The 17,079-nt window shown below is 39.7% G+C and overlaps 1 protein-coding gene across 9 annotated transcripts in view; it reads left to right on the top strand.

The window, feature by feature from the left end:
• The window catches only part of PPP2R2B (protein phosphatase 2 regulatory subunit Bbeta), a 424,199-nt gene that overhangs the window by 316,145 nt on the left and 90,975 nt on the right, over window positions 1-17,079 (top strand). For all 9 annotated transcript variants that reach the window (XM_064484419.1, XM_010990345.3, XM_010990344.3 and 6 more), the window contains 2 exons: window positions 9,798-9,895; window positions 12,791-12,956. In XM_064484419.1, coding sequence (XP_064340489.1) covers window positions 9,798-9,895; window positions 12,791-12,956 — 264 coding nt within the window. The remainder of the gene's footprint in view (window positions 1-9,797; window positions 9,896-12,790; window positions 12,957-17,079) is intronic.

The raw sequence follows: 17,079 nt of genomic DNA, 5'->3' as shown, positions 1-17,079 counted from the left end.
CTACACTGGTCCACTGACGTGTGCATGTTTCTTAGGATCGTCTCACTGTCTGTTCCTTCTGTCTTGAGCACTCCTCTACAGGTACCTACATACGGTCTCTTCACCTTCTTCTAGTGAAACCTATCGAACCACCCTATTTAAAATCTAGCCTTCCTCCCACCTCCAGCACTCTTAATTCACCTTGCTCAGCTCTGTTTTTCCCCCAGTACGTAACTTATGTTTTATTATTATGTTCATTGAGTCTTACATTTTCTCTACCAGTGGAACATAAGTCCCACAAGAACACATATTTTATCTATTTTATTAATTGATGTATATCCAATACCTGGAATAGCATTTGACACCTAGTAGTTATGTTCAGTGAATATTTGCTGAGTGGATAAATGGAATGATGAACTATTCTGTCTCATTTAGTCTTTCCTGGTTTTTCTATGATTTGCGTTATTCATTGGTATCTAAACTGCTTCATGAACATGAACTCGAGTATAATGGACTTTCTAAACATCCAATTTTCAGTGGATAGAAAAGTTCAGTAAGGATATACTATAAGGTCTTTGCCTGATGAACGTTTATTAAAGGTTGGGTCATGCTAAAGATAAAAATCAATACATTTATTCATTCTGTCTTTTATTGTTTACCTACTATGTGGAAAGTTCTGTTTCCAGTGCTTTAAACTAGGGTCATTATCCAAAAGAGAGTAACATTTTATTCTAATATTCAGAGCACCACAATTCCTAGCCAGAGAGAGAGGAAAGAGAGAGATACAGAAATATTGATTCATAGAACTGTAAATAACACATTTGATTCTAATGCATTCCATTTCTTTGCTAAGACCATTGAAAACCCATCATAGCATACTATCTTATGAACTGTTAGCAACATCTTTATTTTGTTTGACATAGAAACCTCATGTTTTAGGAGGAAAAATCTGAATCCTTTCCTACTACACCCTTTTCTTTAGGCTCACCTAGAGTTTAGCAAAGGGGCATATTGCATTTAGTGTTCAATTTATCCTTTGGAGAAATACAAGAGATTTCTTGAATGCAGGGATACAGCTGAGATGTGCGATAACTTAAGTTCCAGTAGTGACTTTCTATGGCCCTCTAGGTCAAAACTAGGATTCTTACTCTGTGGCTCAAAGACTTCCAATCTCTTCTCCAACTTTTTTTTTTTTTTTTTTTTTTTTGCTCTATCCCAGTCTACCACTACCTCCCAGTCCTCTATAGAAAGCTCCTTGAAGGCAAAGACCAGGTATGTGATGTTTATTAGCATACCCCTGGCACCCAGCCCAGTGACGTGCGCATAATAGGTATTCATTAAATAGATTCCTTGCACTTCAGACATATTTGCTCAAAATCCACCTTGGGTTTTCTCTTTGCTACCTGTGTGCCCTCTCTCAACCAGCACCCTATTTCAGTACCTTCTCTTCACCAATCCATCTGCTCTTTTCTCTTCCTGTGATTCATAGGACCCTACCAATGCTACAGAGACTTTTTAGGAGAAAACCTCTTCTTTACTGATCAATCTATCTGGTTCTAAAGTCATACAATACTCTGTCTTCCTTTTGCCTCAGACCCCTTAAAAATGTTTCTTACTGTCATCCAGCATAAGTATTTTGTTCATTGATACTTTGCATAGGGTATCCATTCTTTATGTGTTGGTCCAGGTTGGTGTTGGCTCTTTTTGACTCTCATTCAGTAATCAATTTTTAAAAAAGTAAGAAGCACCTATTCTATATTAAGGCACTCAGCTAGGCGCTGAGGGTTCAACGGCGAACAAGTTCCTTGTGGAGCTTACAACTGAGAGACTAACAAAGGCATTTAAATGGTTCTGTTACCTTTGTGATAAGTGCTAATGGTAAGTGGTGATAACTGTGATGGAGGAGAAGTATAGGAGTGATGAGGCCACATCCCAAAGTGGGATGTCTGGCTTTGGAGAGAAGTCATGCAGGGCTTTCCGGAAGAAGTGATATTACCGTCAGCGCACAAACATGGAGATCTTTAGCTCCCACAAGACAGGTGCTAGAGTCTTTCTGGCTCAGCCAAATTTTTGACCAAAGACACGCCAAATGGACTCCAGTGTCTGCTCAAGACACCACCACCACCACCCCCACCGCAGATGTGCTGAGCTTTCTCATTTTGGACCTGGGGTCCCACTGACTTTGGGGTCCGTCCTAGGTGATCCCATATTGTGTAGATAATAGATCTGAATGATTGACAGAGTTTGTATCACCTGAGCAGTTAATTATTCTTTGGCTTTTTGAAAGAGTGGATGACAGATGGTAGACACCTTGACAGCAGATTCCACTATAAACCACACAAGTTTGGAGGTAAGTCTGGACTGCTATCAATTTCCCATTGGCTATTTCTATACTTAGAGGACTTAGGATTTTTAAAATTCCTTTGCCCTTTAGGCTAGTTTTGTTCCACTACTGGAAAATTCTCTCTTCTCAGCGTCGATGTTGCAGGAACTTGTTTTGAATGAAAGGCAGTTGTCTCAAACCTGGTTAGTTCTGGGTATTTGGTCAGTATGGGGAGGCTGTGTGTGCATTTTAATGGGAACAGCATGGCATTCATTACTCACCTGCTTCCTACCATCTGGATTTTCACAGCTCAGCAAGCATGGTGGGCTTACTACGCATTAGCGGGGAGGAACTTGGCTCCAAAGGAGGGCATGGCTAGATCCCTTTGAAGTCATAATTTTTTGATGGACAGCATGATAAATTGTGGTGGAGGAGGCATTCTATCCCAGTAAGCTACTTTCATATTTAAATGGTCAAAAAGTAATGCATCATTGCCACACAGGGGAAGAGGGGAAAACAAACACCTCAATACTGGAAACTAAGCAAGTGCAAAGGAAAATTGCTTGTGTGGTAGAGGGAAATCAAAAAGTGTGTGGGTGAGTTTGTGCATGGGGATTCAGGACAAGGGACTATTTTTTTCCAGTTCAACATGGATTAATAATCTGGCCTTATGCAAAACACCATGAGGAAAACAAAGATGGAAAGATGTCTCTTATTATGCATTCAGAAGCACGTAACAGAAAATCTATATAGCAGTGGCTTAAACCACTGGGTATCTTACTGTTTAACAAGTTCAGATATAGGCTGTCCCTAAGGTAGGTTTTTGTAGTTCAGTGATGTCACCAGGGACATTGTGCCTTTCTTCCATCTGTCATACTCAGCCTCTCAGCTGGGCCTTAGACTTGTCACCTCATGGTCATATGATGGCTGCTATAGCTCCACATATGGCCACATATAACCAGAGACAAAGGCAGCAGTAGGATGCAAAGAGTGTGTTGGTGCAGCCAGGAGACCTCCCTACACTTGCTTCCTCCCTTTTATTCAGAGAAGAAAAATTTTTCCCAGAATCTCTGCCTTCCTGCCCCCCTGCCCCCCAGCAGACTTTGCTATATGCCTCACTGGCCAGATTTGGGTCACATGGTTATCTCCTAGCCATATGGAAGGCTGGGAAGCAAGTATCTGGGTTTTTCAGCCTCTGCACTGGGAGGCAGGCAAGGCAGAAAGGCACTCGGGAGGAGCAGCCAACCAAGAGTGTCAGCACAGTACCTGTCCGTAGTGAGCTTGGTCTACATGGGCAGGCTGATATTTAAACTGTGCCCATTTTCCAGCACTGTGCTTGCAGTTATATATGAAGTAGCAGTTAAGATAAAATCTTGGGAACTGGGGCTGCTGGACACTCCTACCTGCATTCTTTCAGTTAAGAGGATTTCCAGCACCAGGTTGAAGTTTAAAGCAGTATGCACAGAATTAGTTACATACAAATGAAAGGAAAAGGATTCAGTATCTCAATACCAGACACTAGTCAGGTGACAAAGGAATCAACTCTGGATCCGACAGAATGTGTATATTATACACAGTAGGTCAGCATAGCAAGCGTGCAGCATGGGTGTAGCTTTTTCCCCTGCCCTTGGCAGACATAACTAATTGATCACAGCACTCTCCCACCAAGCCCAGCTATGGCCTCTCAGTCTTTCTCAGTATGCAGCTTCTGCCAATAGATCAAAATGGGTAAATAAGATTAGATCCATTGTTATCACTTCTCAGAACTTTATATTTATTACTTCTGTCACTGGGACCAAGCTGAAGGAATATGAGAAATAGTGTCAAGTCGAGTTAAGGCTACTGAACCAAGAACTCAAATCTAGTCCCAGTTACAAGCAAAGGGAACTTTGGATCAAAGGGCAGAAAACCTCACGTGTAAACCTCGTTTGTGATTCAGGTTAACAGAGGTATATTGATGAAGTGAGCTTCCCAGCACTCTAAAAATAGAATTCTAAATAGTGATAATATCTAGACAGTAAGAGTAAAAAATAAAATCTTTGGATCTGACTAGTGAGAAGATGATTATTGGCTGCAAATTGAGTTATGCCATATGCATAGAGACCAATAGTATTAAGCCTCTGTATTTGCACGGCATTTTTAACCTTTGGAAGCTCTTAGATACATATCAGCTCGTTTTATTACCATAATTTTATTCATCTTTGAAAAACTGTTCACTAGAAAGGAGCAATAATGAAGGAACTTTGGGGGCAGAGGGTATAGTGATTAAACTGTTCTATCTCATGATGGTGGCAATGTAGATACACATTTATATGCGTTTATCCAAACCCATAAAACTGTATGCCACAGAAAGTAAATTTTACCATATGGGGATAAAAAATAAATTTTTTAAAAAATCTAAAAAGTTACTGAGGTAAATGTATAATCTTATATTTACTTTGAAAATCAATTAAAATTGCTTATAATTTAAAAACTGTTCAAGTATTTATGGTCAAGGTAAAAAAAAATTGGAAATACTGAAAAATTACAACACAGTAAGAAAATAATTTAATCATCCACATCCCCCACAATATTATTTTGTACTCACCCTGGCAGACTTTTTCCTATGAATATTTGTGTGTATGTTTTTATAGGAGTTAACTATTATCTTTGGGGCTATTTCATTCTATATTCTAATCATCATCTTGGTGTTAATGGAAGTTTTAATAAGCATATGTTGCTTTACCAGTTTAAAAAGATAAATTTGAAAATGAAGATACTTGAACAAAATTACAATCATTTGACATATACTGTTTCATTACCTGATTCTTTTTAAAAAAAATTTACAGTATACTAATATTTTTAACAAGACCACTTTGGCACAATTCCAGTAGCAGTACTTGGGCATAGCTTCTTTGGCCATAACCAGACTTTCTCCCCTGCCCCACTATTTTGATGGAAAATACACTCCAACACACTATTTCGTATATCAAAACTTACCAAAGAAAACCTTATCCAAGAAAATGGATGCTGACTTTGGGCCGTGAACCAGAACCCAAGGAGAAGTCCACAGGGTTATGTAGATGCAAGGAGTAATTTTAATTCCCACTGGGAAGCCCAAGAATCCCCTGTTTGTTTAATGATCCACAAAGTCATGGCCAATCTAGCTGGAAGGCCCTCTGTAGCAATGACGAAGGATCCACACACCACCTCCCCCCACTGACTGCAGGACCCCCTGCCGGTGAATCACAGCACTTCAGCCTGGAAGTGGCCTCCCAAATCCTTTTCAGCACAACTTCCTGGCAACTACCACTGGTTCACCATTGTCATTTGCTGTGAAACCTATTTCCATTCTTGCTGCTATCCTTGTCCTAATGGCAGACATTCTGCTATAACTGACCTCATCAACAGGAAGAAGGCCAAACGCTGAGTGGGCAGAACTAGAGAGCTGGTACAAACAGGGTCAGTGACTTCGTAGTATTAGCTCCCAGACATTTCTGAGATGAACAATAGAACTTCCAATGGGCTCTGAAGAATAAATTGCATTTCCCTCTCATTTCAGTCCCTGTGATTGATGCTGAAAGGCCAGTGCTAGTGACCTGGTCAGTAAGATCTTGTCCCATCAGGGGACTGGCGTTTAAGTCCTAAGTCTAAACTGAGCCATCATTTTGTCGAAAGTCACCCTGCTATTTGAAGCGTGCATCACCTAGTAACTGTCCTCTGCCCAGTGTGCTGGCATTGCAGACTCCAGCCTAGCATGGTAACCATGGGAGACCAGGGCTTGAACAAGGGGATCCTTCCTTTTCCTTAGCCTCAAAACCACATGCATATAATTGCCAAGTCAATTTCTACCATTCAGGTAAATGGAAACATTATATATGTGCTTGCTAGTCTGGAATCTTTGAAGGATGCTGAGATGGATTTTCAAAATGAAAAACTTGCTCTTAGCAGTGCCTATGGAACTAGAAATGGGGTTACCAGGCCACCATCTTGCGGAAATTAAATCAGCACAAATAGATGTGGAGCGGGGCAAACGTCATACCTCTCAGGGTTTCCTTAAAAAATCGTGTTAACTACATTTGACTTCTATAACTGTTCTTGGCTTCCACTTTTTGTTTCTAGTCAAAAACATGCATTTCATCCACATCTTAATAGGACAGAGAGAAAATGTCCAAGTGTATAGCTTTTTGCGTAACAGAGTGATTCAGCTGGGCATTTAAGAAAACGAGTTGTCATTTTGTGTTATCACAAAATGAGCTGTCACACTTATCTTTAAAGGTAAAAGTCCTCTCACTGAACTTGATGAATTGAACTTTAGTTGAACTTGATGAAATGATTTCTCTTGACCATGATTTCAAATGACGTTATCGTCTTGAAGTTTGGTAGTTTAATATTATTGCCCTGTCCTCTCTCTATAGTTAACAAAACTTCTTTTGTTTTGAGCAGGGTATGTCTTTGAAGGTAAACTGCTCTACCAAGAGCATGTTGCAAATGCGAGAGTATCGTATCAGAGGTTTCCGTATCTTGAAATTGGAATGTGGGATGATTCATGAGTTTTGGATCAATTATGAAATAGTCATAGATGAAGATAGGCAAAGATGGATGGGGCAGTAAAATATTCTGGTTACACCTACTGGCTTAGCACTGATAAATGAGTCAGGAAACATGAAAGTTCAAAACAGGTATTAACTTGAGCTGCAATGACGTATGCTCTAATGGGAGGCAGACAATAGCTGGATATAAACAACTGAATATACAGACCAACTGCCTGGCAGGGTTGAAATAAAGGTAAGGGCTTGGCAAGAGGACCAAGGAATTTTGGAATCCTGCCACGCCAGTCACCCTTTCTTTCTCTGACAAGGTTCTCAATGGAGACATAGCACAAATAATGATAACACTTGGAAAACAAAGGAGGCATTTTTATAGCTGGGACCAAGCCTGATATCCCATAGTGCAGAGTTCTCATAACATGTGGCTTCGACTGGAGCTTGACTCCTACATTGATTTGACCTGAGTGGATCTTAAAGAAAGTGAAGACGTTTTCACAGAATCCAGGCAAAAAGACAGTGTGAATGTCATCCCTGGGAGATTTGAGTTTTGTTTTTCTTGGAATGACATTTTCTTGGAAACTGAGCCAGAGGTTAACCTTGGAAAAAGCTACTTAAGTCTTCCTTCTGATACCCAACCTCACCGAAAGGGAAGGGCCATCTTTTAGTTGTCAATATCCTGGCCCTGGAACCCACTTAGGACTCCAGCATCTGTGTTAACACTGCTGCTGAGAAGAAGGATGTAAACAGCCCTTAAGCAGAATATTAGCCCTCAAGACTCAAGCCTGGTACTGTTAACCCATCAGGCCTGGTCTCACCATCCCCCTCTCTTTGCTCCCTGCTGCTTTTCTGCTCTGGAGGTGTTTGACTCATTCTTTAGCCCCTGACAGAAGCCTGAAAGTGAAAAGAAACAGCCATGTCTGCTTTCAGTTCTACCCAAAGTCAGGAAGCTTCGTGAAGAACCCCATTGCTAGCTACTCACTGAAAAGCCAGAAACAGTAACTAGTGTTCGAAGTGTATCGTAGCACTTGAGTGCTTTTCAACCAGGGCATTCTGAGGCCACTGCAAACATTAAACAGACTTCTTCTCTCCCCTGTACACGAGAGTGCTTTGCTAAGATGGGCAAGCTATAACAAAGGAAAGTGGCCGGTAATTCACTTGAGTGGCTGGCTTCCCAGCTTCTCATTGGGCATTTGTTCTAGAAAAGGGCCTTTTCTAAGCTTATGTCAGGGGCTGAGGAGCCTGGCTGCTTATTTTGTGTATCCTTAAAGGAGTATTCATCTGAAGGGGCCTTCTTGAGTGAATGGGCGAGATTTCCAGTTGAGGTTATCAATAAGAAATGGGTGGCCTTTTCTGAAGGAAGACTCTAGAGACCAGACGTCAGAAACTGGTCACCCACAAACCACTTTCAGCACATAGACAAGATTATACGTTTTTTTAATGTTGTGGCACTGAAAAAAAGCAATTGGTTGCCAACATAGGAAACTGAAGAGGTCATCCATAATACTCTGGTTTCCAGCTTCTTTTAAAAAAAAAAAAAAAAACAGAATAGTTCATGGTCACGGTTGACTTAAGCCGAGTAGCTACTTGTCCCTTAAGAGGGGACACAAGCTTCCTGCTTCACCTGGTTTCCCTCAGTCCGTGTTCCCTCGTGGCCCGGTAGGGTTTGAATCTGCTCCCACTGGGGTCAGTCATCTAAGACGCCAAAGCAGAAATCATGAATGATCCTTTTAAATGTGCCGAGTTGAAAGCGACTACAGTTTATGCCTTTTTCTTTTCCTTCAGCACAAAGAATGACCATTAGAAGCGTTCTCATGTAAGGAAAAAGACAGAAGCAAAGTAGAGAATTTCACACTACTGAACTCAATAAGTCAGGCAGACAAAGAGAATCTTGAAATGATGATATTAAAGTAAGATTTGAGATTTGAATTATTCAGGGGTAATTGCCTTAGTTTTCCACCTCACTGTTTCCCCTTTGCCTTCTTCACATGGACGTAATCTTCAGAATGTTCCTCTGTCAAAGGCCACAGTCATATTTCCCCTGCCTCCTTTTTTTTTTTTTTTTAACTCATTTGCACTCTTGGTAGCAATTGTTGGAGCCCTGCAGGGGAATAATTGCAGAGGAATTAACCTCTGACATTTTTCTAAAAATAGCCCTAATAAATCCAATCATAGGTAATTTACCTGTCCATGTTCCTCTGAGGGTAACCGGCACTGAAGAAAGACTTGGCAGGCTGGCATTCCTTCAGCAATTATCTGTGATCCGAGTTCCTGGCGCCTCTGTATTTTCTCTGCCTAGAAATACAGAGGACAGATTTCCCTCTCCCCTCTGACCTCATGACCCTGTTTTCTCATCACCTCTCTCCTGGGGTTGCAGTGAGGTCCTGCTTTTCCAGCAGGGAGTGTTAAGGCTCACCAGAAAAGAGGGAGCATTTTGGGGTCCTTCCTTGAACTTCCATCTCCTGGAGTTTCCCTGATGATCCCTCTGAATTGCGTTTTTGGGCTCTGAGCTTCAAGCATCTCAGCCCTGATTTATCACAGCCTTCTGCCCTCGTTTGAATATCACGGTTGAAACCTATTTGGGGAAGTTTCTCAGTGGAGAGAAAAAGGACATGCAGGAAGGCCGCGGGCGGGTCAAGAGTCTGGGGTTGGTCGAAATTATCAAAGAAAATTGCCACTTCCCTGAGCCATAAAGAAATTCATTTTCTCTTGCCCAAAACAAAAGGCTCTCAATGGGCTTTTTTGCTTTTGTTCTCTCCAGTGGTTCCAAGAGCCCACAGGGCCGTGTGGGCATCTAGAAATTTATTTTCCTTCTAGTGGCACTTAAAATACAGAACAGAAAATCCTTGTAAATTCCACTGCAGAGACAAAGCCCTAAGCCCTTAAATGCACCGAAAAGTACGTCTATTATCTGTCGTTTGAAAGTAAGTGTGCAGTTACTTAAATTGCCTTTGTCTTCTTCTTTTCAGCTGACATTATCTCTACGGTAGAATTCAACCACACGGGAGAATTACTAGCGACAGGGGACAAGGGGGGTCGGGTTGTAATATTTCAACGAGAGCAGGAGGTAAGTGGCAGTGAATGCAAAATGCCCATTTTCTTCTCTTTTTAAAGGAAGCCTCCTACTGTTCCTTAATCCTCATGTGTCGCCCTTAACCTTGCTGCTTGGCTTGCAAACTTAAAACTGCCAAAAAGTCATTAACATCAACAGTTTCACACTCAGGCTCACAAAATAGAGCCTTTTCTGGGCAAGGTCTTGGTTTTCCAAGCCGGGGTATTGCACATTCAAAACGACCTCACTTCTTATCCGACCTCCAAAATTCCAGGGGTGCTTGGGGAGCATAATGCTCCCTTTGAGCGAGCTTTATCCTCCAGCTGTTGAAATTCAAGGGCTCCTGACAGAATCTAGGATCAAAAATACAGCCTTTCTGCTAACAGATGTGAAAAGGATAACTTGGGTCCGAAGAGAAGAAAATGGTGGCTCCCCCTACCAAAGGGAGTGCAGTCCCACAAAACAACATCTGAGCAAGGCATCTGGCCCCCACTTGACTACAGGTGACACGAAGTTCCCTGCAGGTGAATGCTCTATGTATTCTGAGCAGGAGTTCTAACTTCCACTGAATCTCGAAAAGCCCGTTTCTTCCTGATACTTGGGTTCCGCTGGGAACTGTTTCTCTTTTTTATATCAATTGAGATTTTTTGGTGACTGCTTCTGTTTTGTCAGACTGGAATTATGGCCCAGTTTGATTTCCTTGGCCTTCCCTGGCATGGTCCCGGAGCTTCCAGCAGGCCAGTCTGTGTTCTTGTCACTCTCCCATCTGCTACCGCCTGCCTTGGAGATTCACCCGGCCCAGCATAGCAGGAGGCCCAGGGCAGGAGGAGGGTTTCACCAGAGACTTCCCTAGCAATTTAAAGCCTGCTTTGTGCCTCAAAGCCATTTGTGTTACACCTCCCCTCAAAAAAGGAAAGCCTCATTTAGAGGTGATATATTTGATAATTGCACATTATTTGCAGTTAATTTCTATAAGGGCATCGTAATCCCTCGGGGTTCTGTGTAAATTCAAGTGTTCAGCATTAAATCAGGCACACAGCCTATTCCGTTGGCCCTGGAAACACGAAAATGTGGTTGGCAAGTAGGAACTAATAGCTCTTCGTGACCTGGAATTTTTCCTGCTTTTCCAGAGCTGCCTGGTGCTAATTGGTCTGGCACATCCTGCACACACTTGACAGTCTGATTTGGATGGTACCAAATCAACAATCTGAAAAATTTATTGTTAAGGTGGACTCTCTCTCTCTGCAGTAAACAGGATAGGAGCAAGTATGGCAGTCTTTAGAGTCCTTTAAAAATTGATTTTCAAACCTTCTTCTTCAATTTAAAAAAAAAATCCAATTAGGTTCAGGATGATGATAAAGAGAAACCAGAGGAGCTATTTAGCATAAATTACCCAAGACAGCATGTCGCCAGTAATATTCCACTCCACGTTTCCCATTAGCTATTTATAGGTTTCACCTATTTTAATTTACTGAAATATTTGGGAAGCCTGATTCATTAGTAGAATGAAGGGGGACACATTTTCCAAAGGAGGGTGGTTTTGTTCAATCATGAATAAATGTTGAGGACAATAACATGCAGTTAAATGTTGAGCTTTATGGCGAGGCTGGAGATTGAACTGAACACTGAGCTTGGGAAACACAACCACATGACCACATCTAAGTCAGACCTCCTTTCGACTTTCATGGGTGTCCTCTGTGAGCGCATCCTCAAGAGGCATAGTCCTGGAGAATTTGCTCAAGGAACCTCGGTGCCCTCACAAAGTACCTTTAAACCCTGGGCATCAGCACTGTCACCCATTGTTAGTAAGTTGAGATTTTAGTTTGAATGTTCAGTATCCACCTAGAAATATAAATTTTTTAATTGAGCCTTTTCCTAAGAGTTAAGCTTTTACAACAAATGTCTGATAAGACTCAAATTTGAATTTTTGAACATTTTTCCAAAGCCTGATATTTTAATACCTGAAATGAAAACCTCCCCTCCCTCTTTCCCCTCCTTCCGTTTGTCTCTTTCAACACCGTCTTTTCCTCCCATCCACCTTTCTTCTTCCTCTTGCCCCTCTATGTACACCCTTCTTTTAAGTTTCGTTCTCTCATCATTTATTTAGTTCCTGATGTGTGCACTTTGCATAATCGGAGCTGGGAGAGTGCCAGCCAGAATGTCTCATTGTTCTCCCAGTGACTCACATGTCATCTCTGTGCTCATGTCTGTTTTGTTACTCATGTTGGGGGAAAGAAGATGGGGGGGTAGAGGGCGAGATCTGCTATCCAGGTTTGCTGCTTAGAAGCTGTGTGACCTTAAAGAAGTAATTTTAATATCTCTGAGACCCTTTTGTCCATTTCCCTTTCCTGCCCACCACTCAGAGAAGTTGTGAGGATTTGATGAGATCTGAAAAGGCTAAAGAAAGGTCAGATGCTATAGCTTTGTGTTCTTGGTGGGGAATTGATACATGTCTGTGTGGGTATCTGCATGGGATGGGTTACTCCTAAGGGTGTCCAAGATGTCCATTAGGACACAGAAAGAAAATATTAGAACTTCTATTTATATTGATTTTAAAATCATGTCCTATTTCAACTTCTGTTTCTTACACATGTATTATGATGTACACCATCCCTTTGTGCTGCAGTTTATGTATATAATTTATAAATAAAAATATATAAATATTGGACGTGCCACTATTGGCCACCAGTGGTGCATGCCAAATGCCTTGGGGACACTGAGCTAAGGAGGATTTCCATGGGTTGAAAAAAAAAGAAAAGAAAAGAAACAGCATTAAACTGCCCATCCCATCCCTCATGACTCTGCTCAAAAAAAAAAAAAAAAAAATAGAAGGAACTGGTGAGTTTGCAGCTGGCTTGTGTGATTTAATCTTTTGTGTGTTTTTTTGTGTATTTCTTTTCCTTCCTACAGAGTAAAAACCAGGTTCATCGTAGGGGTGAATACAATGTTTACAGCACATTCCAGAGCCATGAACCTGAGTTCGATTACCTGAAGAGTTTAGAAATAGAAGAAAAAATCAATAAAATAAGATGGCTTCCTCAGCAGAATGCAGCCTACTTCCTCCTGTCTACTAATGGTATGTGCAGGTGACTTGTCTTGTTTGGTATTTGCAGAGACAGACTCAGAAAACCCTATATTTCAATCTCTCTTAGACTCCATTTTCCTTTTTACCTTGCAGGCTGTTGAAAACTTAGAAATAATATTTGCAAGATGCCTAGCAGAATGCCTGGCACAGAATAGGCCCTCAGTAAATAGCAGTTATTCTTTTTTTAAAAAAAAAAAGAATAACAAATTTATGACTGAATTATGTGAGACTTGTTATCTGCAGTATTTGACTAATATAGATTATTTCCAGGTGTTTTTGGAATGTGACTTCCTGTCTTAAGATTCCCTGAATGTTATTCTGGGAACACATTTCAGGAAACTCAACATGCTGTCCTTGTGTGTTTGGCACACTCAATAGAAGTTATTAATCCCTGAATATACTGGGGGGAGGGGGTGGAAAGCAGATGTCTGTGTCTCTGTAATACAGTCAGCTTTCTCCTAGGAACATAGGTCAGAAAGAGAGAGGACCCTATCAAAGAGCTGATCAAGTAATGGTTTCTCTTTCTCCCCCCCATGCTCTTTATACGCCATGTGTTAGTTTAAGGGGAGTTGATGTAAATAGGTCAGAGAGAGAGGATGTTAGGGATTGAATAGGGAGCCAGATTCCGTATTAATTCTGTAAGCCTTTATACAGTGGAATTACCAGCCCTAAGGGTTCTGAATACCCTTACTGAAAGAAGCCGTCTATACTCAAAACAATTCAGAATAAAATCATATATGAAAGGGTGCTAATTGAATAGCCTAACAACTAAGAGGATTAGTATATACAAATTAAACACCCTCTCCCAAGCAAATATGCGGGGGACTGATTCATTTCACCCTGTGTGTGAGTCTTTGAGAAGTATCCATTTGAATATAAATCAAGAAACAGGGGATTTGCTTTTTGCCTATCCCCAGTATACATCAAGAAAGGGGAATGTTCATGTGTCAAGTTTAAAAAAAATGCAGACTATGTATATACTCTGATCAAACATATATTAACATTTTTTAAAGACAAAGGAAACACACTGAAAGGTTTCTCATGATTAATTTTGATTGTGCATTATGGGTGACTTGTACATTTGTCCCTTTTATTGTCTTTATTTTCTCAGTTTTTACACTGAGTTTTATTTAAATCTTATGAAAAAAGAGAGGAAAGTTTTTAATGCATATGAACCAAAAAAAAAAAAAAGTCCCTCAAGTGTAAAAAGCCAGGGTATAAACTACAAAATGACAGTTCTGAAAAGCCAGCGTAGGGTTATTTGAGCAAAATTTATCTCAACATGACCAGATCTCCACTCATCTGTTTTTCTAGATTCCAAGTAACTTAATTCTTTCTCATAACTGTATTTATTATTTTGTTTACTGTTTGTTTTTTTTTTTACCTTTATTTCCCGTCCATATGAATTTGTTTCAGTTTCTTCCCCTTTAGTTTTGCTGTTCAAGTTTCACTCAAAGACTCTACGGATTCAACACTCCTTAGAATGGAAGAAACTTCTGATGATTTTGACTTAATTACTTCAGGCAGAGAAAAAGCATCAGATTATCTTCTATAGTTAGCTTACTTCATATTGTGAAATTTAGCCTATTGATTGTTACAATAAAATTCAAAGACATATTAGCTACTTTGTGGGGGGGATGGGAAAGAAATCAGTGAAATGCAATGAAGATTAATTATATAGCATAATGTTCTGTTAATTGAGTTTTTAAATAGTTTTTTGATTAACAAGGATATTATCTTCCCATTTGGGATGCTCTTTCATATGCCAACAGCATCTCAAAATGATTCTTACAAGAAAAATTCCCATGCTTATACGTGGTTTTCTTTTTTATAGTAATATTGAGGTTGAGAATTCCCCTTAAGCCAAATAGGTTAACATGCAAAAATTAATGGAAGACAATTGGAATTACTGTACGAAAGAGAAAATGAAGATAGATGATAAGATTGTGTTTAAAAGCTGCCACATGTAATGATAAACTACTCAGAGAGCCAGCCAGAAGAAAGGAGGAGTCATTACTCATAGTAACAGCCACATGGTCCTTAGACTTTTTTATCCACAAAGCTTCGAGACATTGAGTCAAGAAAAATTGTGTAACAATAAAGTCAAGAATGACTCCAGGCATCCCAACCATGGGGAATTGAATTGAATTCACCATCAATTATCTTTTTTTATATTGTGCTTATCTCATTACAGTTGGGTACAGTTTTTACCTTCTGCTAGAACACATTTCCAGCTTTACAATTTTTGAATGAAAAATAAAACCAACGTTCAATTGTGAATCTAGACCTTGAAATAATTTGCCAGATGAAGACATATTGCTTTAGCTAGATGTCTCCTTCTGTCTTAATACCCTTGATGAAAGGAGACAATATACTTAATTTGTTTTTCAGGCTATGAAAGTAATACGTGTTCCTTGCAAAAAAAATTAGAAAATACATAGAAGCAAAATGAAGATAAGAAAAATATTCCTCTCCAAGGAGACCCCCTGTTAATGTCCTTTAAAGAAAAAAGCAAAGAGGCATGAATTAATCTGTTTCTTAACAAAAATAAGACAAATTCCAAAAGCTGTTCTGCAACCACATTTTTGATTTAATAATAACACTTAAAAAGAGGAATATCTTCCTAATGGTTAAATATTTCTTCTAAAGTACCATAACGTTTTTGATGGCTGCATAGTAGTCCCTTGTGTGATTTTTTTTTCCCCTATAATTAATTAATAAATCTCCTATTATTAGACCTTAATTATTAACTAATTCTCACTATTACAAATTACATATTTGTAGAAATAGGTGTTGGTATAGATAGATAAATGATTAGGGGGAAAAAGCATATTATGAACTATGTATAGCATGTAATATCTATTAAAAGCAGTTATATAATTCCACACACAAATATAATAAAAGAAGATACACAAAATTTTCATGATAGTTATCTTTGTCTAGTAGAACTGAGGGAGATTTTGATTTTTTTACTTTTATGTTCTTTTTCATTTTCTTCAATTATTTGTACTACTTGTGTAATGAAAAGGAGAAAATAAAGTGAGAAATAAAATGCAATAGTATTATAGGTTTATACCCCTCTTCAGAAAACGCATAGAAAAACTACTACAAGGATCTGTGCAAAATGTTAACAGTGATTGTCCTTGACTGGAAGGATTTTAGGTTTTTATTCTTTATGTTTTACCTGTAATATCTCTTATTTGTCCATATAGTAATTTATCATTCATAATAAAAAAACATAGTATAGTATAGTATAGTATAGTATAGTATAGTATAATATAATATAATATAATATAATATAATATAATATAATATAATATGAAAACCATAAGAATTCTCTTCCAGTTGGCATGGGATACATTCTAAAGCCAAGCAATAGAAAATATGTGGTATTAAAATTCACTGATTTGGGTTCTTCTAAGCCACTGTAGCAAATTTACTCTGATCTCTGATCAGTAGCTAATCAAGAGACTGTATAAATATGGCCTATGTTTAATTTTCTCACCCTAAAAAGCAGCTCATTATGCAGCCAATATCCAGAGAGTAGGGCCAGAAGGGTATAGATAGAAAGTTCTAAATTCAACCCAGCATCTAGGAAAGCCTTCCTCCCTCCTGTCCCAGTACAAGCTGGGCTGAATACACTCATCTTACACTTAGCAGACTTGCAAGGACCGCCAGCAGACATGACCAACCCAAGTGACGTCCACATATCAGGAGCCAGAGGCCCTTTTCTGTTAGAGCAGCCAAATCATTGCTGAAAGCCCACTTCATAATGTGGCTGTTGCATTTCAGGCCTCTTAAGGACAAGGCGTTTGGTGAGGGGAGATGGGGGAGTGAGACTGGGGGCAGAAGAGCAGGGGAATCCTAATAAAGGCAGGAAGGAGGGGCGGCTTTCCTCCCGGCAGTATTACAGAGAGGAACTAGGGCATGTGACATCATCACAGGATGAAGTGCACACTGTCAGAGCAGCATGTCATTTTTGCAGAATAGTTGCCCAATTTGCTAATTCTCATATCACCTGCCATTTATGAACCCTTATTAGAAGCCCAGTGCTGTGTTAAACACTCTACACACAGCATTTCATTTAATCCTCAAAGAGCCCCATGAGGAAGAC

Source organism: Camelus dromedarius, chromosome 3 (assembly GCF_036321535.1).
Source record: "Camelus dromedarius isolate mCamDro1 chromosome 3, mCamDro1.pat, whole genome shotgun sequence".
In the NCBI taxonomy this organism is placed as follows: Eukaryota; Metazoa; Chordata; class Mammalia; order Artiodactyla; family Camelidae; genus Camelus; species Camelus dromedarius.
The sequence above is the reverse complement of the archived record's forward strand: the minus strand, read 5'-3'. Positions and strand labels throughout refer to the sequence as shown.